The 25188-nt window shown below is 53.7% G+C and overlaps 5 protein-coding genes across 11 annotated transcripts; 2 read left to right on the forward strand and 3 right to left on the reverse strand.

The window, feature by feature from the left end:
• Positions 1–695: 695 nt before the first annotated feature.
• PSME2 (proteasome activator subunit 2) lies at positions 696–4014 on the forward strand. The gene is made up of 11 exons (XM_082649522.1): positions 696–821; positions 1131–1163; positions 1601–1663; positions 1908–1994; positions 2096–2126; positions 2213–2310; positions 2899–2967; positions 3122–3189; positions 3353–3407; positions 3710–3796; positions 3887–4014. Exons 1-11 carry the CDS (start codon positions 774–776, stop codon positions 3965–3967), a joined length of 720 nt encoding a protein of 239 aa, XP_082505648.1. The 5' UTR covers positions 696–773; the 3' UTR covers positions 3968–4014.
• Positions 4015–5064: 1050 nt separating this feature from the next.
• Positions 5065–7448, forward strand: EMC9 (ER membrane protein complex subunit 9). 2 transcript variants are annotated; one of them, XM_082649480.1, is made up of 6 exons: positions 5065–5216; positions 5455–5497; positions 5639–5715; positions 6793–6862; positions 6953–7047; positions 7208–7448. In XM_082649480.1, the coding sequence occupies exons 2-6, from the start codon at positions 5474–5476 to the stop codon at positions 7386–7388; spliced, it is 447 nt and encodes a 148-aa protein (XP_082505606.1). In that variant the 5' UTR covers positions 5065–5216; positions 5455–5473; the 3' UTR covers positions 7389–7448. The 2 variants fall into 2 exon arrangements, with proteins under 2 accessions (XP_082505606.1, XP_082505605.1); XM_082649479.1 differs by lacking the exon at positions 5065–5216 and having other exon boundaries at positions 5227–5497.
• On the reverse strand, positions 7443–10182 carry PSME1 (proteasome activator subunit 1). Its single transcript, XM_082649478.1, has 11 exons — positions 10016–10182; positions 9390–9422; positions 9178–9240; positions 8950–9060; positions 8820–8865; positions 8605–8702; positions 8297–8365; positions 8143–8210; positions 7999–8053; positions 7837–7923; positions 7443–7663 (listed from the first exon to the last, which is right to left on the reverse strand). The coding sequence occupies exons 1-11, from the start codon at positions 10052–10054 to the stop codon at positions 7583–7585; spliced, it is 750 nt and encodes a 249-aa protein (XP_082505604.1). The 5' UTR covers positions 10055–10182; the 3' UTR covers positions 7443–7582.
• A 2134-nt stretch (positions 10183–12316) lies between these two features.
• FITM1 (fat storage inducing transmembrane protein 1) lies at positions 12317–13635 on the reverse strand. The gene is made up of 2 exons (XM_082649541.1): positions 13345–13635; positions 12317–12963 (listed from the first exon to the last, which is right to left on the reverse strand). The coding sequence occupies exons 1-2, from the start codon at positions 13608–13610 to the stop codon at positions 12351–12353; spliced, it is 879 nt and encodes a 292-aa protein (XP_082505667.1). The 5' UTR covers positions 13611–13635; the 3' UTR covers positions 12317–12350.
• Positions 13636–15137: 1502 nt separating this feature from the next.
• On the reverse strand, positions 15138–24389 carry DCAF11 (DDB1 and CUL4 associated factor 11). Of its 6 annotated transcripts, none has more exons than XM_082648569.1 (16): positions 24225–24389; positions 23868–23932; positions 23423–23767; positions 22353–22480; positions 21993–22120; positions 21654–21718; positions 21241–21341; positions 20864–21010; positions 20597–20651; positions 20173–20241; positions 19754–19811; positions 19482–19667; positions 18871–19024; positions 18311–18463; positions 17368–17474; positions 15138–17270 (listed from the first exon to the last, which is right to left on the reverse strand). In XM_082648569.1, the coding sequence occupies exons 3-16, from the start codon at positions 23443–23445 to the stop codon at positions 17136–17138; spliced, it is 1509 nt and encodes a 502-aa protein (XP_082504695.1). In that variant the 5' UTR covers positions 23446–23767; positions 23868–23932; positions 24225–24389; the 3' UTR covers positions 15138–17135. The 6 variants fall into 6 exon arrangements, with proteins under 6 accessions (XP_082504695.1, XP_082504696.1, XP_082504698.1 ...); XM_082648570.1 differs by having other exon boundaries at positions 15139–17270; positions 23400–23767; XM_082648572.1 differs by lacking the exon at positions 23868–23932 and having other exon boundaries at positions 15139–17270; positions 23400–23606.
• Positions 24390–25188: the final 799 nt, after the last annotated feature.

Raw genomic sequence — 25188 nt, forward strand, 5'->3', positions numbered from 1 at the left:
TCCCAGCCAATGATAATGATAAATAATCCATGGCTCCTCCCCCAGAGCGCCTAGGCAGCAAACCCTGTTCTGGCGTTCATCCCCTCCTTGGTCCAGGCTGGTCCCACCCCTCTCCGGATAGACCCTGGTACGGGGTTACTTTACTCCCCTCAAAGCCCTCCTCTCTATCCGGGACCCCACAGGGGAAATCCCACTCAGCTGGGGACTCAACTCTGGCCGGCCTGAGCCCCACTCAAGCCCCTTCTCTAGTCAGTCTTGAAGATAGGGCGCCCTCCGGGAGGAAGCCCCTGCGCCTTCTCCCTTCCTATCCTCTGTCCCTTCTCCCTCCTACTACTTCTCCCGCCCACTCTGATCCCTCTCTGGCCCTTCCCCGCAGTCAAGCCTTCCTGGGGGAGCCCCACCACTTAACACCCGCTTTCCCACTCTCCCACCCTTCTCACCCCAACCCTGACAGTCCTTGGACGGTTCTTTCCCCCTCTCTCTAAGCCCTTCCCCTTCTCCGAGGGACAGCCCCTGTTCAATCTCCGCCGGTCCCACTTGTCCTAGCCCCTCCCCCGGACAGCCCCTGGGTTTGTGACCGAGTCAGCACCGCCTCTTCTAGTCTCACAGGCCGAGAATGGCAGAGGGGCTCCTTTCGGTTTGCGGCCTTCCAGGGGGAGGGGGAAAAGAAGGAAGGGGGTGGGGCTGAGGGGGCGGGCCTGGACGTGGGGAGTGAAAGCGAAAGCCCAGGCGGCGAACAGGGAGACCGGAGACCTAGCAGCAACTGGAGCAACATGGCCAAGCCTTGTGGGGTGCGCCTGAGCGGGGAAGCCCGCAAACAGGTAACGGGGGACCGGGAGGCCAGGAAGGCGCCGAGGAGCCCTCCTAAATGGAGGCCAAACTGGGTGCTCCGAGGGACCAAGGCCGTGCCAGAGAAATCTCCCAACCTCTCTAAGTGCTTTCACTTCTGCCCGGGGATTACCAGATTCCTGCCCTCCGGACAATCTCTGCACTGAGCATGGGCTTCCAGGGAAGTCTGGCATGTGGTGGGGAAGGACTGAGCCAAGTTGGAGGGCATCCTATTGGGGGTGGGATCTTACTCTGGACAACTGAGACCCTTAACGAACATCCGGGTACCGCTCTCTGTGCAGGTGGATGTCTTCAGGCAAAATCTTTTCCAGGAGGTAAGTCTTCTGGATTCAAGCGATTTGACCCAGAATCTTAGGCCAATACTTGAGGGTTGCAACTTCTCAGACTGATCCCCAAACCCACCCTCCATCCGCGCCTTACTTCACTTATTAAGCCTCCATCTAAGATAAGCTCTTAATTATTGATCTCTGCTTTTACCTGTACCCCTCTTAATACCTTCTGCACTTCCACCACTTCCTCTCCCCTCTTTTGGTGTGGAGGGAAAAGCCATGGCCCCAAAGCAGGAATACCACAGTTCTAACCTTGGTTCTGCTGCATCCCAACTTGGGGAATTCCCTTCAATTTTCAGGGCTTCAGTTCCCTCATTTATAAGTACTGGAGTCAATGATTTCCAAGGGCCCTTCCAGTCCCACTTCTCAGACATCTCACTGAACGTCTTCTGTGATTCCGACCCTTGCAATGTAACCCACAGGCTGAGGAATTCCTCTACAGATTCTTACCTCAGAAAATCATATACCTGAATCAGCTCTTGCAAGTGAGTAGTGTGGACCCCTCCTGCCCCATCCCATGGCCTCTCTCCTCTCCATCCACCCTCTCTAGCTAACAACTGGGCTCCGAATGCAGAGAACAGTCGCAAATGGTGGACTGGGAACATTAGGATAGTGTGAGGCCTGAGCCTAGGTTAGGAGGCAGAGGTTGGGTGGGATGTGTGGAGGAAAGGCTCTGACTCAGGATGAGGGGAAGAGGTTGGGCAGCCCCTGACAGTGAGCTCTGTGCAGGAGGACTCCCTCAACGTGACTGACATGACTTCTCTCCGGGCCTCGCTGGACATCCCCATCCCAGACCCTCCACCCAAGGATGATGAGGTGAGGCACTCATGGTGTAGGGCTTGGGCTATAAACCCAGTGTAAGTGGCCCTCCAACCTCCATGACTTTTCTAAAGCTACTTTCCCCCTTTTTTCCTTAGATGGAAACGGATAAGCAAGAGAAGAAAGAAGGTAAGAGAGGAAGGGGTGGCTAGGAAAAGGGAAATGGCACACTGACTACTGGATGAGAAAGGGTCTAAGTCCCCTCTTTCTCACAGTCCCTAAGTGCGGCTTTCTCCCTGGGAATGAGAAGGTCCTGGCCTTGCTTGCCCTGGTTAAGCCAGAAGTCTGGACTCTCAAAGAAAAATGCATTCTGGTAAGCCTGGGAACTGGGGGACAGAGAAAACGAGCAAGGCCAGGCCCTGGTCTCCTTCAGAGATTCAATTCCTTCATTTAGGAAACTATTCCCCAAATAGGAAGCTTCCTTCTGTACCTTGGGTTTAGATACCTTTTGTTCTCTATCACGATGATATCCCCAAATTAGACTGTGCTACATCCACCTCTATAACCTGAGAACCTACTGCTGTACCAGGTACAGAGTACAGATGCTATGATACAGTGAGTTGGTTTAAGAACTTGGGCCCTAGAGGGAGACTGCCTTGGTTCAAATCCTGACTCTATCACTTACCTAACTGGTTACTTTAAGTAAGTAACTTAGACATCCTGTGACTCAGTTTTTTCATCTGTTAAGTGGGTACAATAAGAATATATACTTTGAAACAAGCAAAAAAAAAAAAATATATACCTTGAAAGGTTGTTGTGAAGATTAAATGAGATATATAATACATAGCACAGTGCCTGCCATATAATAAGTACTCAGTTAAATGTACCTATTATTAGGAAGTAGCAGTAATCAGAATAGAGGGTTTGTTGAATGATTCCTACATGATATCTCTTAATGTAGGTGATCACATGGATCCAGCACCTCATCCCCAAAATTGAGGATGGAAATGACTTTGGGGTGGCAATCCAGGTGAGAAAGGGTGTGTGAGAATGCTGACAGCAGGGAGAGACTTGGGGAGTAAGGGATAGGAGCTAGACAAGAACTGGGAGGAGGAGGGAGACGGTGAGTGAAGGAGGGAGGAGATGAAGGGTTGTCTTTGCTTTCCATTCTTTTGTCTCCACAGGAAAAGGTGCTGGAGAGGGTAAATGCAGTCAAGACCAAAGTGGAAGCCTTCCAGACAACCATTTCCAAGTAAGGACAGCTGGAAGGCCAGCGCCGGGGTCTGCAGGGACATTTCTTTGGGACTCCCAAAGCTGGGCATGCCTATCGGATGAAGCGGTGCTTTGGGAAGGGTCTGAGGGAGTACCTCTCTCTGAACATCCATTCCTGTGGTTACTCCTCTTGCTTCTGGCAGGTACTTCTCAGAACGTGGGGATGCTGTGGCCAAGGCCTCTAAGGAGACCCATGTAGTAAGTGGACAGTCCACCAGCCTTTTAGCTGAGGCTGCTGGGGATGGGGGGTGATGAGAAAGTGGGGGATAGAGGTCCTCTTTGTCTCATTTGTGACCTTCCCAATGTGGAGAATATTACGCCCAGGAAAACTGATTTAGGCTTCAAAAACCTTGACCCCTTTCTCTGTTTGATCCTCTGGGATCCCATTTCTTGGCTGAGAAGGGGCTCATTCCTCAAGTTACCTATTCCCTGTATGAGGAAACCAGACTAATGTCCCAACCTTCCATGGGGCTGACTCAGCTTTGCCTTCCACATCCCAGATGGATTACCGGGCCCTGGTGCACGAGCGAGACGAGGCAGCCTATGGAGAGCTCAGGGCCATGGTGCTGGACCTCAGGGCCTTCTATGTGAGTGTGGAGTAAGCCCCTAAGGGAGGTGGATGAGGGGCGCAGGGGAAAGGCCAAGAACCTGACTGTTGCCCTCTGGCCTTCTTCCAGGCTGAGCTTTACCATATTATAAGCAGCAACCTGGAGAAAATTGTCAACCCAAAGGGTGAAGAGAAGCCATCTATGTACTGAGCCCAGGGTTAGAAGGGAAATAAATGACCTATACTTTGTGTGGATAACCTCTGGTGTGTGTCATTCATTCAAAGACATTTACTGAGTGTCGCCTATATCCAGACACTAAATGTGAATGAATGTGGTGATGAGAAAGGGAGGGGTGCCAGGAAGACGAAGATGAATTAAAGGTGCATCCTGTTCTTAGGAAGTCATCCTAAAGAACAGGGTGGGAACTGTTACATGCCATGACAGCCATGAAAATAACCTGTATTGGGGAATTTCACAAGATTATTTCCATCTGGAGGTGTCATGAGTGCTTCCTGGAAGAGATGGCATCTGGGCAGAGCCCTTATAGGAATAATCAGGCTTTGGAGAGACTGGGGGAAAGCTCTGAGGCTGAGGTCAGGGAATGAAGAAAGGCACAACCCTTTCTTCAGCTCAGAGCACACCTGGAGGGAGAATGAGATTTCACTGGGAAAATTATGGGTAAATGGTTGGACTCCTTCTCAAGGGCTGGGAGGGGCAAAAACGCTTCCAAGGCATTAAGGCGAAGGAAATTATACTACAGGACATTATGGGAAGGATGGTTCAATAAAATTCTTTTTGACCTTTACCCTCCTCCTTCAGCCAATGCCGTCTTTGTTTCTGCAGTCATTACATTGAGGAAAGGAAGGGCCAGATAACCTGCAGTTGCAAAAGTGACACGGCTTATTAGTAAGTGACAAAGCCGCTCTAGAGTACCAATCCACTCATTCCATAGTTGGAGCCAAGCTGTCCGCTACGTACCGACATTCGAAGCTCCGCGTTTCGGGGAGACACCAGATGAGGGGCGCGGGCACCACCCAGGTGGCACAGCGGGGCCTGTAGGGGCGGGAGGCAGAGGTAACAGACGCAGCCATCTTGCAATCAAGAGCCGAAGTGGGGTAGCCTAGCCAATCAGCGTGCGGGTAGCTCTCTACAGTCAAAGGCGGGACAATGTTGGATGCTGATTTGGCAAAACGAGACTCTCTAAGCCTATCAAAGAGCACCACGTGGGCGGGACTCCAGAAGCCGGTCCGACTTGGAGCTCTGGTTATGTGTCCCCAAGGCAGGCGCAGCTCTGCTGCCGCCGCTTGGGGGCGGGGGAGGCGGAGCTCTGTGCTGCAACATGCAATCCCGGCCGCCTGCATTCCGGGCCGGGTGGGGGCCGGGGGCCGGGCGCCGGGCTGAGGTCTGCCGGAGCCGGCGGGCTGCCTTCGAGTCAAGTCAGCGTCACCGTCGAACCTAAGTGAGGGGGCACGGGGAAGGGCCCAGGAGGGCTTGGGGGCGCTGGAGGGGGCTTCGCGGACGCGAGCTGGGGCCCCGCTCGCCATGGGGGAGGTGGAGATCTCGGCCCGGGCCTACGTGAAGATGTGCCTGCACGCCGCCCGTTACCCGCACGCCGCTGTCAACGGGCTATTGCTGGCGCCAGCGCCGCGGTCGAGAGAATGCCTGTGCCTCACCGACTGTGTGCCCCTGTTCCACAGCCACCTGGCCCTGTCTGTCATGCTGGAGGTCGCCCTCAACCAGGTGCCGCCGCTGGACGCCCACCGACCACCGCGAAACCCCCCAACACCCCTAGCCCAAGGCCAACCCTGGCCTCTTGGCAGTAGTGCGCACCCATAGGGCGGGCGGCACGATTTAGTTACTGACGGCGCTTTCCCATGGCAGGTGGATGTGTGGGGCGCGCAGGCCGGGCTGGTAGTGGCAGGGTACTACCATGCCAATGCAGCTTTGGACGACCAGAGGTGAGTGGGGAAGCCAGAGGCAGAGGGCTAAGGATTATGGGGTGGGGGATGTCAAGAGAGCCCCTCTTGGTCATTCCTTCCATCTTTCCTTCATCCAAGGCTTAGCCACTGTAGAGCTAAGGTACCTACTAGGCTGGGTAGGCGGTGAGAAAATATAAAGAAATGTTATTTTCCTGGAGGAGCTGCGGTGGGGTGGGAAGGACAATAACAGGCTGACACCTGCTGTAACTGAGATCCCCCCAAGTGCTGAAAACACAAAGGAAGCCCAACCAGCAGCTTCTAAAAAAAGGAAGTTTCTTTTTATATATACAGTTCACCGTTTAACAACACCGGTTTCAACTACCTGGGGCCACAAATAGGCGAACTTTTTTCACTGAATAGGTACTCCGGTACTACAGGATCCGAGGTTGGTTGAATCCCGATGCAGAATCCAGAATAGGGAGGGCGCACTGTAAAGTTACCTGCAGGTTTTCAACTGCGGGAGGCTCTGTGGCCCCTAGACCCCTCATTGTTCAAGGGTCCACTGTATACAGAAAAAGTTATCTACGTATACAGTAGTCATGTAGTTGGAGCAAATTATACTGTTTTGTAATTTGCTTTTCTCTCCTTAATAAATATCTGACATCTTTCCATCCCTACACTAATATCTACCTTACCCTATCAGCTATACAGTATGAACATGGATGTACCATAATTTATTTAGTGCCTTACATTAAACACTGAGGTTGTTTCCAATTTTTTTTTTATTACAGACACTGTCCTATTATTACAGTAAATTCTTCGTTAGTAGGGTTTCTGGGTTAACATACAATATAAATCTGGATGGTTATGCCAAAGTACTCTCCAAAAAGACCATCTTAGATTTCCACTCTCACCAGCAGTGTCTGAGCACCTGTTTCCCACAGCGCTCAAGCATAAGTCTTGCACGAAGCAGTCAGGCAGGCCTGATGCCCCCAGGCCAACTACAGGGAAAGGCCGTCACTGCCTCCACGTCTATGGGCTCTGGGAGGCCCAGCTCAGATGGACGGGGTCTGCCCACAGGAGGCTCTTCACAACTCTGATCTTCCTTCTACACAGCCCTGGGCCCTTGGCCTTGAAAATCGCTGGGCAGATTGCAGAATTCTTCCCTGATGCAGTACTTATTATGGTGAGGCTTGGGTTTCAGAGTGGGGAGTTGGAAAGAAAGTAGGAAGGGGGAATCCTCGAAACCCTCACCTGCCCTTCCTTGTCCACACAGTTGGATAATCAGAAACTGGTGCCACAGCCTCACGTGCCCCCAGTTATTGTCCTGGAGAGCCATGGTCTCTGCTGGGTCCCCAAGGACAAGAACTTGTGAGTGCCCCACTCCCTCCACCTCTTCTTGGAAGCCCACAGCTCCCGAGCCTCCTGTTTTTGGTTCTGCCCTAAGCGTCCTTCTCTAGAAACTAACCTCTGCCAAGTGTCTGGCCCCTCTGCCTGCTGAGTTTGACCTCCATGGGGGTTGTTATTTCAGAGTGATGTGGAGGGACTGGGAACAGTCACGGCAGATGGTGGGAGCACTACTAGCAGGCCGGGCCCACCAGCACCTTGTGGACTTTGACTGCCACCTTGACGACATCCGGGAGGATTGGACCAACCAGCAGCTCAACGCCCAAATCACCCAGTGGGTTGGTCCCACAAATGGAAATACCTGAGCCAGGGCCAGAGGGGAGGCTCAGGATCCAATAAAGAGACTTGGGCTGTTGGGCAATGGTATGACTAGATTTATTGTGCCTGGGAGGCAAGGTGAGGGAGAAACCTCAACAGACAGAAGGTGGGGAAAGTCTGGAGTCTCCTGTGAAAGTCAGGAAGGTCTCTGCTGGACCAATCACAGAATGAGAGGAGGCTCTCAATAGATCATTCCCTTTGTTTCTCCCCTGGGCTTCTTGAGCTTCTCAAAGTTCTTCAGGATGATGTCATATAACACAGCCTATGGGGCCAGGGAGGAGTGGGGGTCAGCCGCAGGTCCCCAGTGGCTCTGTGCCCCATTTCTTGCCTTGTGGAGAGGTTGAGCTTTGATACCCTTCACCCCCAGCCCGCAGGGTCAGGGAGTGGGTGGCCTGGGAAAGCTGCCTCTGCCCACCCCTGCCCTCGCCTCCTCACATAAGCGTTGCGGATCTCCATGACCATCAGCCGGATATCCCAGTACTCTGCCTCATCCAGTTCGTGCACCAGCTGCCGATAATCACCCTGTGGGAGACTCGGGTCAGGCCTGACTTCAAAGGTGTCCCTCCTCCCATGCACCCTGACCTGGGCCTCACCTACCACGTGGGGCTGCTTAGCCGCTTTGGTCACAGCATCACCTCGCTCAGAGAAATACCTGTGGGAAGTAGAAGGGTGTGGAGTAGGGGGAGGAGGGAGCACAAGCCTCAGTCCCAGCCAAAGGCAGAGCAGTGGGCAATCACTCACTTGGAGATTTGAGTGTGGAAGCCTTCCAGCTTGGTGTGAAGGGTGGTCATCAGCTCAAACACCTTCTCCTGAGGAAAGAAAGCGAGGAGGAAAGTGTAAAAGCAGCATGGATGGGAGAAATAAGGAGGGCAGAGGAGTGGGGCAGTGTCCTCACCTGGACAGCCACTCCAAAATTGTTCCCATCCTCAATCCGAGGTATCTGCAGTTGCAACCAGGTGGTGACCTGGGAGGAGGGAACGGCATTGAAACCCCATTAGCCCCCAACCCAATTCCCAGGTTCCTGTCCTCCTTTGTATCCCTGCTCACGGTGGGTGGAAGTATGCCACGTCTGTCCTGAACCCCAAAGCCTGGAATTCTGGCTTCACTTGCTGTGCCCTCTCCTGCTAAGACCTGGCAGGTGCCATGCCCAACTGGCAGGGACGAAGGAGGACAAAGGGTGGGGGTGGAAGTGGGAGGGCTCACCAGGTTGAGCTTCTCAATGACATCCTTGATCTCAGGCTTCAGGCGCTGCAGGAGGACCACGATCTTCTCATTGCAGTTCACTGGGCCACAAGGAGGACCTAGGAGGTGGGCACTGGGTCAGTCACATGACTGGGACCGTGCCGGGCAGGGAAGAGGCATCCTTAGGGAGGAGCTCCTGGGAGGTGAGACACAAGTCCCTTTCACCATAGTGATACCTTTGTCTTCATCTTCCCCTTTCTTCTTTTCATCCTTGTCTTCCTTCTGTAGGGAGAAGGGGTCTCTTAGGCAGGCCTAAGGCTGATTTTCCCCATATTGGGTCCCTCCTCCCAGCTCCTGCCAACTTGCCTCCTGTTGTTTCTTCCGCTCCTCCTTCTCTTTCTCCTTGACTGGATCAGGCACTGGGATGTCCAGCGGGGCCTTCAGATTGCTCAGGTTGGCTTCATTGAGAGCTGGCTCCTGGTGCAGGGGGGTAGAAGGGCTGGAGGCAGGGGCGGGCTCTCACCTCCTCACTCTCATGGCCCAGCAGGCTCTCCCTTTGGCCCCTACTCTCTACTCCCTGCCCAGCCCCAGTACCTTTAAAAATGCATCCAACTCAGAAATCTTCTTGGGGAAATAGCTCCCGAGCAGGTTCTCTGTCTGTGTGTATGGTAAGGGTAGGGGAGGATGGCGGTCAGAATCAAATGCCCCTCCTAGGCAGTGAAGCAGGGCTGCCACTGCCCAGCAAGGAAGGGCTGAGCAGTGGGACTGGGTAGGGAGGGGTGGGGTGATGACGGGTCAGGTCTTACCTTAGCACATAGGTCTTCACGGAACACATCCACCTGTGGGACACAGGCAGCCCTTCAGACAACTGGCTTTATGGCCAGTCTATTCAAGGACTCAAGGATCCTTAGGGCTGTGTAGGGTCTGACTTGGGGAAGGGTGGAGTGGACCCAGGTGGGGCGGGATTTGGGAAATGAGAACATTCCTGGAGCTGAAGGGCGAAGGGTTCAAGCGGAAACATCCCTAGTGTCTCCTGGGCTGTGGGAGGAGGGATGTAAGAGAGCCGCTGCGACTGGGGAAGGGGCGGAGTGCCCCGTGGAGTGGGCTCCGGGGCCTCCTGTGGTGGCAGGGCAGGGTCCGCTCCCAGTCTGTGTGTGGGCCTGGGCCCGGGGCCAGCGTACTTCCCCTCCACGCCAGCGCTCCGCTTCACCTCACCCCGCTGAACCTCGGCCGCCTCGCCTCTCTCTCTCCCGGCAGGCAGACCTGGCCGGGCTCCCCGGGCTCAGGTGCTCTGGGCACGGAGGCTCACGAGGGTTCGGATGACTGACCCCGACTCGAGTCGGGGGGCTGGGTGGGAGCGGGTCACGGACGCCCTCAGCCTCTCGGGGCCACGCCTCCCTGATGGGCCCTTCCTCGAACCCACAGCGCTCACCTTGGCTTGGGCTTCGGGCAGGACCCTGAGCGTGGCCATGGCCGGGGCGGCAGCCTAGGGCCGCACGCGGAGCGAGGAGTGGGCACGGGGAAGGGAAAGCGAAAGCAGCACTCGCTCCCCGCACTGCCCTCCTGGGTAGTGGGAGTGGAGGCACTGGAGGAGGCGGGGACAGACCAGAGAAAGGCTAGGAGCTGAGGGGCTCAGGGAGGCGGCCCAGCCGCGGCTCCCCCTAGAGCCCGAGAGGCGCGTTTCCAGCGCCCCGCCTCCCCGCTTCCCCGCCTCCCCACCGCTGCCAGTCTTTCGGCTCCCCGCCTACCGACTCCGCCCACCCCACCTCCTCCCTCCCCGCCCTGCCTTCTACGCCCCCGCCTCCCCGGCCCCAAGGCCAGTGCCCACCTCTGAACTCCCCGCCTCCCCGCCTCCCCGCCTCCCCACCGCTGCCAGTCTTTCGACTCTCCGCCTACCGACTCCGCCCAACCCACCTCCTCCCTCCCCGCCCTGCCTTCTACACCCCCGCCTCCCGGCCCCAAGGCCACTGCCCACCTCTGAACTCCCCGCCTCCCATCTCCCTGCCTCCTGACAGCCCTCTGGCTCTCTTCTTTCCCTGCTCGTCCTGGGACAGTGATTAGCCTTATCTGGCTCTCTTCTTTCTTTTCTCGGTGCTGGAGCAAGACCTGGCCTCCCTTCCTTTGCCCTGCCAGCGTGGACCCCTGGCTCCGCGGGCATCATCTGGCTCAGTGACATTCAGACTCTGGCATCGCCCCATCACAGGGTCATAAGAGAGGGTCAGCTCTCTTATGACCCTTGTGGGCTCCATTCCTCTGTAACCCACTCTCCGCACAGCAGCAGGATTCCACCTTGCTCTTGCTTAAAACTTTCTCGGCTTCCTGTTGACCTTAGGATGAAATCCAAAGGACTTTCCTGGCCCAAAAGGCCTGTCTGGCACCTGTTCCCCTTCAACTTCACTTTCCACTGCTTTCTCCCTCTTTCATTTCAGTTATAAATACCTGGACTTTCCAGCTGTTTCTCAAACCTGTTTGCAACAAGTTCATTCCTGCCTCAGGGCCTTTGTCCTTGCTAATCCCTTTGCCTGATACTCCCCTTCCCCTGCCTCAGGATGTCATTCCGTTCTCAGCTTAAATGTCACTTCTTCAGAGAGAACTCTATCTTCCTTATAAAGGAACTCCCTCCAAGTCTATTAGAAAGCAGCCTGTTTTAGTACCTTCATAGCACTATCTTTCTGAAATTAGCCGGTTTATTTTCTGGGGATAGTGTGGTTTAGACCAGGGACTGGCAAACCTTTTCCATAAAAGGCCAGATAGTAAATATTTCAGACTTTGTAGTGCCAGTAGGAACTACTCAACTCTGCCATTGTAGCAGGTAAACAGTTAAATGGATTAGCGTGGCTAGTTCCCATAAAACTTTATTTATGGACACTGGCATTTGAATTTCATGTAATGTTCACCTGTCAAGAAATATTCTTATTTGATTTTTTTTCAACCATTAAAATTGTAAAACCATTTCTTAGCTCTCAGGCCATTCAAACACTGGCCACAGGAGGGCTGTTGTTTGCTGATCCCCGACTTAGAACACAGACAACAGACCCATAATGCCTGGGTTAATAATTCTGGCTCCGATATTTACTAGTTGTGAAAAAGTTACTTAAACTCTGTGCCTCCATTTTCACAAGTGTACAATTGGAACGCTGCCAGCCCTAGCTCATAGTGTTGTGAGGGCTAAATATGCGCGAATTTATAGACACTTAGAATGGTGCCCAACACACAGTAAGCACAAGTGTTTGCTGTTATTATTTATGAGTTTATCATCAGGCAGTAACCCATGGGCCCCCAAACAGCAGAAACCTTGTCTTTCTTATTCACATTGGCTTAATGAACATCTTTTAAGTAAATGAGCACATATAGACTCCCTACGGGAAGACAGGGTAGGAAGCGACTGTGAGTAGGGTGCCCAGATAGGCAGGCTCCTGAGGATGGCAGAGGGGGATTCAATGCTGGAGGCAGGGAAAACAAATCAACCAGGCTGGAGATGGAGCATCTGCTCAGTGGGAATGCCACCCATACCTAAGGGCACTGCTACCCGACCTGGCAGTGCCAGTCCTTGACATCAGAGCCCCAAAGAGCTTGATGTCTGCAGGGACTAGGAGACTGAAAGAACAGGAGGGATAGCGATCAAGCACAAGGGCATTCAAGGTCAGCGACAGCTGAGGAAACCTGGCGACCATCACACTCTCTTCTTACCCTTCCCACCCTTTGCAGGTCCCGCCAGCCCAATGATGAGCAGAGCCAGAGCCAGGCCTAAAGTGCCTTTATTTCTTTCAGTTATGCTTGTGGCTGGAGTGGGGGTGAGGGAAGAGCCCATGGCCCGGGATCCCCGGAGACCAGGGCTGATGATACCAGCTGCCGTAGGTAAGGTACCAGGCAAAGGTCCCCACCGCGGCGCCCACCACCTTGTGAGTATATTGGTGGAAATAGATGACGGTGCAGAGCAGCAAGAAGTTCCAGAGGCCCAGCAGCAGCACGTTGAGCAGGAAGACAAGGCGCAGGGGTGCGCCGGCGGGCAGCCCGTGGGCCAGGTACTTGGCGAACACTGCTGCTTCCTCGGCCATGAGCAGGCAGCAGAAGGTGAGCAGGAAGGTGTGGGAGGAGACGGTGTAGCCCCGCCACTGGTGGCCGGCCGCCAGGCAGCTGCGGCGGTCCGGCAGCTCACGGAGCAGCAGGCCCTGGGGCAGAGGCTCGAAGCAGGAGCCCGTCAGGTCCTCGATGAGCAGGAAGGCCCTGCCGGCACCCCGCCACACAGCTGCCCCAACCACCAAGCGGCTCAGGTGCCGGGCAGTCACTGCCACGCGCCGTGTAGCCAGGAACACCACCAGCAACACGAAGCCCCCCAGGAAGGTGCACGTCCAGCCCCATGCTGAATTCACAAACTTTCTGTGGCAGAGAAGAGGGAGGGCTGCTGAGACCCCCTCAGCCCCATCTCCCCACCCTGCTCTACGTTCCCATCACGGCCCTGCCTCCAGTCGCATCTGTCGTTCCCGGTTCTCTGTTTCCTGGGCCCTCTCCCCCTTCTCCCCCCATGCACTTGAACTTGGCCATCTCCTTAGCAGCCCATTCAGCCTTCTAGGGCCCATGTTTCCTCTTCGGCGCTGCTCCTGTACCCCCATGACTCTGTTCCCCTCCCCCTCTGACCTTCTCCTCAACCTCCTAGCCTATTTTTAGTGTCCTGGACTGGCAAGAGCACAGAAACCTGGAGGAGGGAGCTGGGATCCCAGAGCCCAGGGAGCCAGCGCCCACGGCCTCTAGTGGACTCACATGTTGAAGAAGTTGCCATGGCTGGCAAAGATGGTCCGAGGGTTGACATGGAACTGCAGAAGGGGCCCGAAGATGACCACTGCTGCCAACCAGGCATGGTAGAGGCGCCGTAAGCAGGGGCTGCCCAGGAGGCGGGCAGCCTGTTCGCTTCCAAAGTATAGCAGAGCAGAGGCCACCCAGAGCAGCACCCTGACCAAGCAGCCCAGCAGTGCCCAGATCTGGGCCCCGGTCCCCCGCCCTGCCCCCACCGCCGGCCCCCGCTCCATGTTCCCTCCCCTCCCCACTAACAGCTTGCTCTGCTGGGCAGCTGAGGAGGGGCTGATGGGGCTCCCCCTGGACAAGGACAGACAGTGACAGGTGTAGCAGACACAGGGCAGAGCCCTGTTGGCAGCTGGCAGGCGGGGGAGAGGGGCGGGGGGCAGTAAGAGGCTGGGGTGGAGGGCTGCCACGTCAGCAGTGTTCTTGCCTTGGGTGTGTGTCCTGACAGCAGCCTGTGTCCTTCCCTGTTAGTCCTGTGCCTCCTTGACCCTCTAGGCTGGAACCATGTCCTAGTTCATGTTTCAGGGCCACGACCGAAACATGGGATGTTTTTGGCCACAGCCTGTTTGGGTCTGCCTGTCTCTGTTTAGTCAGCCAAAGTCACCCCCACCCCGCCCAGGTCAGACTCTCAGAGCCCCGAAGATCAGGTTCACTCCCAGGTGATAGTGGGTGGTGGAGACACTAGAAGGAAGATCCCCAGCCTGGAGTCCATCAAATCCTAAGGTTGTGTCCCCCAACCAATTATCCTGGGACTTGGCCTCCCAGCCTTACCACTGAGGCTGGACCCATAGGGCGGTGAGCAACCTACCCAAGGGAAGTCCCTGATATTCAGTAACTGTTTTGAGATCCCTTTTTGTCTTCCTTCCTCATTCCTCAAAACTGGTGGTGCGATCTCAGAGCACAGTGGAGGCCCGTGAAGTAGTGAAAGGAATGAGCAAGAAAGGGCACCTGGGTTCTGGCCCAACTCTGTGACTTTGAGAAAATCAACTAACCATCCTTGGTCCTCAGTGCCATCATCTGCAAACTGACCAAGATGGATTAACCAACCAGGATCCTTGCAGATCCTACAGCCCACACCTTGACATAGTCTGTGCTCAGGGATCCTATACCTGAAGACCTACAGAAGCACTCACACGTTTTTAAGTTGACACAAAATTTTACATTGTAATTTTAAATAGTTGCAAAGGACATAATTTCCAGTGTATCGTATATGTTGACATTTCAAAAATAAAGCTATCTTTATCACTCTTTTAAATATATCCAATGGAATCTAAACACTACTGTGATTATATACCTCACAGTTTTTCATTTAAAAACATGTGACAAGATCTTAAGAGTCAGAAATAACACTTCCATTCTTTCCCCACAGAAATTATCCTAATGTTTTTATGCCTGAAAGTCTTTCATTGATCACACTTCTCTGCCAAAAGGATAATTTGAAACAATTTTTACACATTTCCTGTGATCACAAGGTTAAACTTTTTTTTCTGTATTGAATTTCCTATTTTTTACTAGTACAAATTTCAAAATTGTTAGTAGTACAAAATGTATTATTTGTACAACAAACATTCCACACAGTTTGATAATTAATAATAAACTAAAATTGTATTGGAAATGCATTTTTTTCAAATGGAACTTATAAAGGTTTCTTTTTTAAAAAATTAATTTATTTTATTTATTTTTGGCTGCATTGGGTCTTTGTTGCTGCGCGCGAGCTCTTCTCTAGTAGTGGTGAGCGGGGGCTACTCTTCGTTGCGGTGCATGGGCTTCTCATTGCGGTGGCTTCTCTTGTTGCGGAGCATGGGCTCTAGGTGCACGGGTTTCAGTAGTTGTGACATGCGGGCTCAGCAGTTGTGGCTCGCGGGCTCTAGAGCGCAGGCTCAGTACTTGCAGCACATGGGCTTAGTTGCTCCACGGCATGTGGGATCTTCCTGGACCAGGGCTCAAAGCCGTGTCCCCTGCGTTGGCAGGTGGATTCTTAACCACCGTGCCACCAGGGAAGCCCAGAAATGCATTTCTTAATGAGAAGAATAGATGGCCCTTGGGGCCTTGACTAAATGAGGCTTTGAGGACACTAATAATTTTAATTGGCCTCTACCTTTGGCATCCTGGAGGTAAAACAGTTCTGGGTGAGACAGGTTGGCATCTCTGGATGAAGAGGCAGAGGGGGAACGAAAAGGGCTGGTGGGAAAGGAGATCTGCATGACAGTTTCATGCAAGCGGATCAACTGGAGGAAAGAGAGCATATGGAGGCCAAGCATCTGGACAATTTCTTTTATTTTAAAAAATTTATTTATGTATTTATTTAGGCCACACCGCGAGGCATGTGGGATCTTAGTTCCCCTACCAGGGATCAAACCCGGGCCTCCTGCAATGGAAGCTCAGAGTCCTAACCACTGGACCGCCAGGGAAGTCCCTTTATTCTTTTAAAACTACCTGCTTTGCTGCTGAATAGGTACATCTTTTAACCCCTTGCTGTGTCTTTAAGACCCCCCCTGGAGGTGTGCATCCAGGTTCCTTAGAGATAATGGGGAAGATCAATCAGAGCTGCTCCCCTACTGACCATAACATGGGTCTGCCCTGGGGCATGGTGCCTGACCTCTGCACACCTCCATTTCCTCACCTGTAAAAAAAGGGTGGCTGTGAGGTGGATAAGGTTCTAAGTGTGAAGTGCCCAGATGGGACCTGGCATCAGTGCCCACCAGGTGCTCTCTGGCTCTGGGCTACTTCCTTCCATAGACTGGACCAGCTCCAGGGCAGAGCTGATGTGGGTGTTCCAGGTTCTCATCTAAAATGTGTTTATTTCCTGTTATCTCTACTTCTGCTTGCTGGGAAGTTTCTGAGGTTGGTGAGGGACTCCCTGTTGCAAAGCTCAGTTAACTAATGATTCTGGTATTTCCGTTCATCTTGGGGCATCAAAGCAGTGTTTTCTCCCACAGAGGAGCATATCTGAAGGCTCTGTTGAAACTGTTTTCTTGAAGTGAGAGGATAAAAGATCTCAGACAGGAAGAAGAGAGAGACAGACGGACACTAAGCTAGGTTCCCACAGAGAGTTTATTGAGGGAGCCAAAGCCAGTGAGAGGACGAAGGAGTCCTACTTCAACATCCCTCCTCGAAGCTGCTGGCCTCCTGCACGAGGGAACACTCGGGGAGGGGAGGGCCCGCCCTGTGTGGGGTCACACGGAGCCTCTCACACCACAGCCTGCCTACCCCAAAGACCCAGACACGTGAGAGAGAAGACGTAATTCCCAGCCAGGGAGGGTGCTGAGGACACACCTTCCCCATTCCCCCCTCCCCTGAGGGGCTAGAGCTCTAGCCATTAGGACCTCTGGAAGAAAGGCAAGGACGCCTGGCCCTGATTGACCAGTTTAGTCCTCAACGCGCGAAGGCCTGGGCAATGGGCCTGGTTCAGTTCAGACCTGGCCCCAGGCATCTACTCTAGGAGCTAAGACTTAACAACCAAACAAGATTAAAAACACTCAGGACGTTACTCCTGCTGACCAGATAATGGCAGTCCTGCCAGACCCTGACCAGAGACGGAGACCCAAGTTGATGGGTGTGAGCACGTGAGAAGACCACTCTGCCCCAAGGGGAGGATCTCCCTCCCGGGGCTTAGCTAGAGGGCCGAAGCCTGGGCTTCTGTTTCTCCCCACCCAATGCCACTGATTCCCCAAAGATCCCCCAGAAGGGAGAAAGGGAGGAGGCGTAGAGATGTCAAAAGGCTCACCCATGAATGGGGCTGGAAGTCAGATCTACTGGGGTGAGGAAAAGGCTGTAGAGGGGTGGGACATTGGGGCAGGGGTGCTCGGGTGTTCCTCAGACTCTGGCATGTCATCCTGGAAGTACTCAGCCTGGCGGTACTGCCACAGACGCAGGTTCCCGTCCCACTGCGGGGCAGAAGGTGGCAAGTAGTCAGGAGGCACTGCTCCCTCCCGGGTCCAAGTCCCAGACACACACTGGCCCCCCTAACCACAGCATCCTCACCGAACTGCTGACAATCTTCTCCTCGAAGGGGTGCCAGCTGACGTCACGCACACAGGCCTTGTGGTTGGTCAGCTTCTTCACGATGTGGCCACTGAGGAGGTCGTACACTGTCCAGGAAAGGCCAGAGTGGAGAGGGGCCGCCAGAAGACCTTCGAGCCACCCCTCATCTCTCTCTGAGCAGCATCACTTACCTGCCTCTCAGACAACTTCCCGTTTTCCCAGGGGAGCAAAGCCCATGCCCGAGGATGGTGTTAGTTTCTTTTCCCTACCTCAGGTTGAGGGTATGGTCTAGCAGAGCTTGGGTATCTCTGGCCCTTAGCTAAATGTCACAGGGTCTACAGTTAAGAAAATGAAATGTGGCTTTAAAGTAGCCATTTTCTTAAAAGCCCACAAGATATGGAAGACACCACAAAAGTGAACAATGGGCTGTCTCCACAGACATGTGAACGTGCTGTTCCTTTTCTGGACGTGGGTGCACCTTTCTCTCTCCCCGGATAGGCCTCCATGTCAGGGCCTCCCTAGCTTTGGCACTGTCTTAGGCTCCTGTGACTGTGTGTTTCTTTTCGTGCATTCCTCCTACTTCAGTGGCTGTACATCTTTTACTACTTGCTGCTGTCTTCTTGTGTCATTCTGTTTGTCTCTGTTCCCTCCTACCTTTCATCTGCAATCTCTTCCCTTGGCTGGCTGAAAAACAGAACTGAGTATATTTTTGGCAATCTAGTGTATTTACTGACTAGAATTCTGTGTTCCTTTTCTTAATTTAAAATGCTGATGAATAGAATGTTTTCTCTTTCTCCGTTTAAGCCTCCCTGCTCCAGGCTAAATGAAATTTCACTTGTAATTGTCACTGGGCTTCTTAAGGTAGTCGCTGGTGGTTACAGGTAGAATGCCAGGGGAACACGGCTGCCCTTCCCGAGACCCCCTGTTCAGACACCGTCCTTACCGACCACTTTGCCAGTGGAGCAGCCACTGTAGATGAACTGCTGGCCGGTGCTATGGGTGGGGGAGAAGCGGCAGCGGATGAGGGTATGCAGCACCCCATGGCCCCGGTAGGTCATCAAGGAGCTGTCCCCCGGGAGCTTCAGCTTCCGCCAGGCTGGGGAGGGATGCAGGGTGAGCCCTGGGTTAGGGAGTCTGGATTCCCCTGTATCACTGGTCCTCAGCAAAGACTGATGCTCAAAGACAATCGCCTTTTCAATTCCCAACTGGTGGCTCTTTCCCCATCTAACAGTCAGCTGATACACACCAATACGGCTCTGCTGATGGTCAAGACGCTGAAATACTTTTGCATTCGTACGTTTGGAGGGATCCCCAGCCCCTACACTGAGAACCCCTGGCTCTCCCATGGTTCAGCAAACGAAGAGTTAATGCCTGGCAAGGGGGAGGGCTCCAGGCTTTGGCCCATCCACGGCGCCCATGCCAGGCCTTGCCAGGGGTTAAATGTTTTAACTATCACCCCCGACCCTTCACTCTCCAGATCTCGGGTTCTACATCCGCTCTCACCTTTTTTGGGCACCTGCTGCCAGCGGTAGTCCCAGTTTTGCTGTGTGGCAGCCTGGCGAGAGGCTTCCATGCCTTCCCGGCTAGAAAAGCGTCGGATATCCCAGAGCTTGATGGTCTGGTCTTTGGAGTTGGAGATGAGATACCGGGCGTCTCCCTGTGAATCCCAAGATGGATAATGAAGCATCGGAGCTTGCAGATGTCAGTGTCTGTCAGTCCAGCTCCCCCTCCCCAGCTCAGGAGTATGAACCCTGGTCCTTTAACTTTGGTTGCCTCTTTCTTCATCCAGGTGGGCCTCACCATTGGTTTCCTACCACAGACCCCACACCCTGGCTAGGTTTCCCCTTCTTTGCCTGGGGCGCTGGCTGGGCTCCTGTTCTATACTGGGTCAGATCGTCTTCTACTCTTCTTGTACAGAAAGCCCTGCTCCTTGAGAGATGGTGGGTACCGATGGACCTCCCTTCTCGTGGCTTAAACCTCTTCCCTAAACTCCAGCTCCTGCAAACCCTGGCTAATGAGGAGCTTGGCGAGTTCCCACACCCGTCCACTCTGACACCCTCCTGGACAATCACAACCTCAGTCGCCTGGCTGTGCAGTCCTGACTCTACGCCCACCTTGCTGTCAATGAAGGTGATGCCATCTTGATGTCCAGCCAGCGCACCCACGGGCTTGGGGTCATCCTCCCGCATGGTGCGTCGATCCCACACTTTGCAGATGGCATCGTCACCCCCGGAGAACAGGATTTGGGAGCTGATGTCAGCAAAGGCCACCGCATTCACATCATCCTCATGGGACTCAATCTAGGGGAGAAGGGGGCTAGGTCTTTCTAGGTCTTCCAATCGGCCAAGCACCAGGAGGCAGAGGCTTCAAGTCTCAGGAGCAATACCTGAAGGGTACGTCGGTTCTGTTCTCGATCAAAGACGTACAGGCAGCCATCATTGGCCCTGAAAGGGAACGGAAAAAGAGGGTTCTGGAGCCAAGACCGAGAGGACCCATGCTACGTGTGCTCTGGAGAGACTGTTGTCTCAAAGTCCTGCTGAGGGGAGAGCCCTTCTCTCTTCCTATACAGGAGGTGAGAGAAGAGTTAGCTGTGTTTGCAAGGAGGTTTGAGACCTCCCATCTCATGCTGCAGAAATTGTGAGTGAGAAGTGAAGCAACTCATAAACCTTGGCCCCGGAGAAGGCCTGGTTGTTCTGCACAGCTGCCTGGGTACAGGTGTCCAGTGCAGTCTCTGTAACGGCAGAGCTGGTCTCTGGGAGAACTCCTATCTCATTAAGTGACAGAGGCATCCCCACAAACACTCACCCTCCTAGCACTTCTCGCCCATCTGAGGAGACAGCGATGGAGAAGACAGCAAAGCGACGCTCATCTGGCCTGAAAAGAGCAAAGGAGGAGCTGCGTTAAGTGGACTTCCCTTTAGCCCTGGTTAATCTATACAGAATCTGATGAGGGCCGTGGGGCACGCTGCTGAGAGAAAAAGAAGTCGTGCCAGCACGTGCCAGAACGTGGAGCACCTCAGTGAGAAGGCGGGAAGAATCCTGCAGCCATCTATTTTACTCTGGTCCTCTGGCTGACAGGCTGGGTGGTCCCCTCCCAGGAATCCACAAAGAGAAACTTGCAACCAGTGTACTTTTCCCTCTAAGCAGGAGTTCCAGTTCAAGAGGTTTGCTCCTGGAGAGCCTTCCTTGAGAAGTTTCTGATGAGTCTAACCAGGAAAGGAAGCCAGTACCTTAGATCCAGGGCAGTATGTGTGTCTCCCTCCCCGTAGATGTTGCAGATATGAACTAAGAGAAGCAAGAGAAACAAGAATCTTTCAGGACTGAGGTTAGGATGGTGGAAGTGAAGCTAGGGAGGAGATGGAACAAAAGGGAAGGATGTTGGACCCTGGGAGTGATCTGCCCAGGAGAAGGTGTGGAGTCATGGCATGGAGGAGATGGGCATTTGGAGACCTCAGGTCCCAGGCTGAAGAGACGATGGTGGTCTGGGGCACACTCACTGTAATCAGACCAGCTGGAGTAAAGGAAATGGTTCCCGTCAGGGGTGAAGGCCACATCCAAGACGCTCCAGCCTACATCCCGGGCCTTGATGCTCTTGAATTTATGAAAGCGGCCATACCGGCAGTCATACAGTCGGATTGTCTGGTCTGTGTGAGTGGGGATCAGGCAGAATTAGGGAACACCCTCCTGGAATCCTCCCTAGATCAGATCTCTCTCACTCACCACTCATCTGTGGAATCTTCCCTTGATCATGGGATGTGTTCTAGCTAAGCATCCCTAAGCCAGGGTCTGAGCTCCCTGGGTCTGGGGCTTTCTAGCCTCAGTCAGGGAGAACGTCTGTTGTTCTAGGGCAGTTGGTAGGACTAGGGTCTGGTACCTTGGCAAGCAGACATGAAGATTTGACCATCTTTGCTGTAGATGCCACAGAAAGCCTTCTGAGAGTAGGTATCAGTGAAGCCCAGATCATTGGGCAAGAAGCTGGGAAGCAGAGGGAAAGTGAGGGTAAGGGGAGCTCAGGATGGGGAATGTCCCAGTTTGCAGAATCCTAACAGAGCTGGATGTGAGTACAAGGGCATTCTTCCCTTTGGCTTTGGGTATAAGCCCCTTTCTTTGAATCATTCTATCATCCTCTCAATTGCTATACTTTTCCACTTTGTTCACTCTCAAAGCCTCAACCCCACATAACCTAAACTTAATATCCCTGAGGATCCTTTAACACTGATCCCTTCACAGTTTAGGAAATCAGACCTATCTGGCCCTTGGAACCTCTCCACCAAGCCCCATACTCACTGAGACATCATTCGAGACCGTTCTCCAAGGGAGAAGCTTCCCTGGTGGCAGAGGCCCCGTTCTCTCTAAAGGAAGGGATTGGGGAATATTGCTAGCAGAAACAGAGGGCCACTTCAGCCACACCAACCCCCGTCCTCCAAAAATATTGCTCTTGCTACAGAAACGAACCCCGCACACAGTAGTATGTCCCACCAAACTCCAGCTCAGGCTGGCTAAGAGCTCTCCAGCTCCAGCACTTGAGGCATTCTTGGGAAGTTTACTTCCCTTTTCTCTGGGATTGTAGCTTCTGGCTGCATTGATAGGCCTGCTGCCAGGCTGGCTGGAAGTAGAGAGGCCTACCTGGTGCAGCATTTGAGGAAAGCTGTGCTCCCGGGCTGCCCGCCTAAGCCCCAGCCGCCCTGTGGCCAATTCCACTTGTGTCTTGATCTCATTGCATTCCAGCTCCCGTGTGTCAGGGGTTGCATCCACTGTGAGTACCAAACACAAGTTTCATCCTAGGTCTTTTCCAGCCTCAGAGGACAGTTAGCAGAGCTGTGCTCAGTCTACTCAATGTGACTGAATATACTGGGGCTGCAAAGACTCCCTCATTCCCTGAATTATCTCATCTTTTTCTTTCAATTTTTGCCGAAGTTAGTTTTAGAAAAAGGCTTTCTAACGGAAGTCCTCTGATATTATGTCTCAGTCTGCCTTTCGTCTTACCGGGTGGGTTGTATCGGTCTCCAAGACGACCATCCCAGGCACTGTCATGCTCTTCCTCCGAGTCCGAGAGGGCCTGGATGAGCTGTAAATTTGCTGCACCTCCTCCCTGCACCAACCTCACTTGGCCTCTGTGGAGAGACCCCCCCGTGATAAAGGGGAGGATCCCTTCCCCAAATCAACCAAATTCAGAGTCAATAGCTATGTAGTTCTTAGACCACCTTGTCCTCAAACCCTCATACTGTCCCCATTTTGAGGTTTGAGGCTGACTAGACCTTGGCTGTTATTTTGTCTCCTACAAGACACACTGGGAAACTAATTCTCACTCTTGCAGCAGGAGTAGAAAACCCCAACATTGCATGGATGTTGACAGATCTACTAAATTGACTTCCCAGAGAGCTAAAAATTCTGAGAGCATTTCCTTCTGAGCCTCTGCCCAAGGAGTCCAGCATAGAACGTGGTTTTCTGAAGGGATTCCCAAGCTCGTCTTCTCCCCAGGGAGCCACAGCTAAGAACCAAAGCCAGCTGCACCCCTTTCCAGTCAATTCCTGGTGGTCACTTCCCTCAAAGCATTCTTTCCTCAAGAACAGGATTAGAGTTAGGTTAATTTAAACTTGTTTTTCAAGTAAATCCACGTGGCCTCATATCATGTGTCAATAACTTCACTTAAGTTCAACACCCACTTCCCTAACTCTTTTCTTCACCCCTCACATCACTCCCTTCCCACCAGGGAACCCCCCCACCCCCCTTTTTTTTTTAACTTACTTGGAAAATAGGTTACATTTGTGTAGTCATAGGTAGAGAGACTACCTTGAACAGTCCCCTCAAACACAAGAGCCAGCCATCCTGTTGACCCTCCCTAGGCAAGAACCACTCTTACTGGGTATGAAGCTGAGTGCGGAGAGTGTCCAGCAGGGAAAGCTGTTCTGCTCAAACAGAACAGCTGTCCTGGGCTAATCTCATTCCCTATTCTCTGTAACTCCCCTGACTGGAGCTGGGATCAAGGGGCTGTGGTGGCACCTGGTGGGGAAACACCAGGGGGTAAGTTACCTGCGTAGGAGATAGGCCAGTACCTGGGCCAGATCCACATCTTCATCCTCCTCTTCCTCTTCCTCACTCCTACGCAGGCCAGTCCCTCTTCGGGGCAAGCCCTCGGAAGGGTCTCCGGACCCAGTTCCTGCGCTGCTGCTGTTCCGTGATCCCATCTTCTGGTCACAGCATCCTTAAGTCCTGTGCAGGGACTCCTCCTGTCACCTCCTTGGATTTGGTGAAAGCAAAGCCTGCTCTAGAAACACCAGAGCGTCCTGAGATACGATAGTAGCTGTCTCTAGGAGGGCGACCCTTCCTAGAGACTGAGATCCCTTCTCCTTAGCCTGTAACAACTCCCAAGGCTTCGGGAACACAAACCTTTCCCGATCCTGTGAAGCAAAAAAAGCAGAGTGAAGCCTAGGGCACGACCCTAGCTCACCAGTAATAATCCTTTGAAGAGGAATTTCTCAGTTTCTACCTCAAACTCACCTATCAAAGTCCCTGGGGTGGGGGTGGATTCCCAGGTAACCTCTCTGGCCGGCCAATCAAAATCCCTCGCGGAAGAAAGCGCCTCATTAGCTTACCCCATCTAACCAATCAGAAGCCTTAGGAGTCAGAGCCCCCCCCCGACGCCCCCCTTATCGGCCAATCAGAGAACTCCCTTGCGAAAGCCGGCGGCAGCAACAACCAATGAGGTTAAAATTCGGCCTACAGCCCCCCTCCTTCCTTGCCTCACGCCCACGTGGTGTACCGGGGGTGTGTACACTAAGCGGGGGTAGGCAGGGAAAAAGCCGAGAAGCACCTCCCACAAAGCCGGCGGTTACCGCCCCGCGCGAGACCACCCACCAGCCAGGAGCGGTCGTAGGGCCCGGAGCGGCGCGAGGCCTTGTTTACAACGACTGCCGCCGCGGAGTCGGCCAACCGCTTCTCCGTCACGCGCCTCCTTCGACACTCATCTCCCGGTTCCGCGGCTGGCTGACTGCAGACGTCACGCGACGCCCCTGGTGGCCCCGCCCCCTTGGCCCGCTCACTGGACAGCTGAGCGCGGTGATTGACAGATGGGCGGGAGAAAGTGCTCAAGGGGTTTGAGGGGAGGAGAAAGCGCGCGACCCAGTAGGGGCAGTAGCTCCTTGTTGTGGGAGGAGTAAGTAGGGAATCGGCTACTTCCTGAATCAGAGACAACGGAACTAGACTTAATGGCGAGGGGCGGGGCTTACAAAAGAAGTTGGTGTGCTTCGGAGAGGTGGCTTAGCAAGGGGTACAATTTGCTGTCGGTCCCTTAGGTTAATTGGGCTTCGCACTTTTCAGGCGATCTCTAAGGGCCTACTCTTTCCTCCCCTGGTCCCTGTCCGGCTTTAGCTTTTCTCTTTTCGCCGGCTGCAGCTACAGCCGTCCTTGCCCTAAAGGGTGCCCGGGGCTTTTGGAATGTGCTCAAGTCACAGGCCTTCGCACCCGCCCTTCCGGGCTTAGCTTCCGGAAGCCTTGTTCTTGTGGGGACCGCCCTTTGTAGACCGCCCGTTAGCCGTTTTGGCAGCTTTCTAGATGACCCCTGGCTTCCCTCCGCGCTCTTTGCAGACGCTCCCTTAGCAACCCCAAGTGTCTCCGCCCGCCTTTCGTCTGTTCCACTCAGACTCCTCCTGGGCCTTCAGGGATTTGCGGACTTTTCTTAGACCATCTGTCCTTGGGGTGCTTCTCCGCCGCGGGCCGCTTGTCCGGGGTGTGCACGCGCGGCGCCTCCTACCCCCTCCTCCGGGTTTATGAGTAACCCGGCTGAGTCCAAGGCCAGGACTTGTGTACCTCGGGATCCTCG

This window comes from Grampus griseus (assembly GCF_964374135.1).
Source record: "Grampus griseus genome assembly, chromosome: 2".
Classification (NCBI taxonomy): Eukaryota; Metazoa; Chordata; class Mammalia; order Artiodactyla; family Delphinidae; genus Grampus; species Grampus griseus.

What these genes read in the sequence shown, in the direction of transcription:
- PSME2 (XM_082649522.1), top strand. Translation starts at nt 774, where the DNA reads ATGGCCAAGCCTTGTGGGGTGCGCCTGAGCGGGGAAGCCCGCAAACAG. An exon ending in GCGGGGAAGCCCGCAAACAG is followed by an intron (nt 822 to 1,130) that starts GTAACGGGGGAC and finishes CTCTCTGTGCAG; the next exon opens with GTGGATGTCTTCAGGCAAAA. An exon ending in CTCCACCCAAGGATGATGAG is followed by an intron (nt 1,995 to 2,095) that starts GTGAGGCACTCA and finishes TTTTTTCCTTAG; the next exon opens with ATGGAAACGGATAAGCAAGA.
- EMC9 (XM_082649479.1), top strand. Translation starts at nt 5,300, where the DNA reads ATGGGGGAGGTGGAGATCTCGGCCCGGGCCTACGTGAAGATGTGCCTG. An exon ending in TGGAGGTCGCCCTCAACCAG is followed by an intron (nt 5,498 to 5,638) that starts GTGCCGCCGCTG and finishes TTCCCATGGCAG; the next exon opens with GTGGATGTGTGGGGCGCGCA. An exon ending in GCAGCTTTGGACGACCAGAG is followed by an intron (nt 5,716 to 6,792) that starts GTGAGTGGGGAA and finishes CCTTCTACACAG; the next exon opens with CCCTGGGCCCTTGGCCTTGA.
- PSME1 (XM_082649478.1), bottom strand. Translation starts at nt 10,054, where the DNA reads ATGGCCACGCTCAGGGTCCTGCCCGAAGCCCAAGCCAAG. An exon ending in AGGGGAAGATGAAGACAAAG is followed by an intron (nt 8,703 to 8,819) that starts GTATCACTATGG and finishes CCCACCTCCTAG; the next exon opens with GTCCTCCTTGTGGCCCAGTG. An exon ending in ATTTTGGAGTGGCTGTCCAG is followed by an intron (nt 8,211 to 8,296) that starts GTGAGGACACTG and finishes TTCTTTCCTCAG; the next exon opens with GAGAAGGTGTTTGAGCTGAT.
- FITM1 (XM_082649541.1), bottom strand. Translation starts at nt 13,610, where the DNA reads ATGGAGCGGGGGCCGGCGGTGGGGGCAGGGCGGGGGACCGGGGCCCAG. An exon ending in CATGGCAACTTCTTCAACAT is followed by an intron (nt 12,964 to 13,344) that starts GTGAGTCCACTA and finishes TCTCTGCCACAG; the next exon opens with AAAGTTTGTGAATTCAGCAT.
- DCAF11 (XM_082648572.1), bottom strand. Translation starts at nt 23,554, where the DNA reads ATGGGATCACGGAACAGCAGCAGCGCAGGAACTGGGTCCGGAGACCCT. An exon ending in CTCCAGCTGGTCTGATTACA is followed by an intron (nt 20,652 to 20,863) that starts GTGAGTGTGCCC and finishes TGCTTCTCTTAG; the next exon opens with TTCATATCTGCAACATCTAC. An exon ending in AGAACCGACGTACCCTTCAG is followed by an intron (nt 19,668 to 19,753) that starts GTATTGCTCCTG and finishes CTTCTCCCCTAG; the next exon opens with ATTGAGTCCCATGAGGATGA.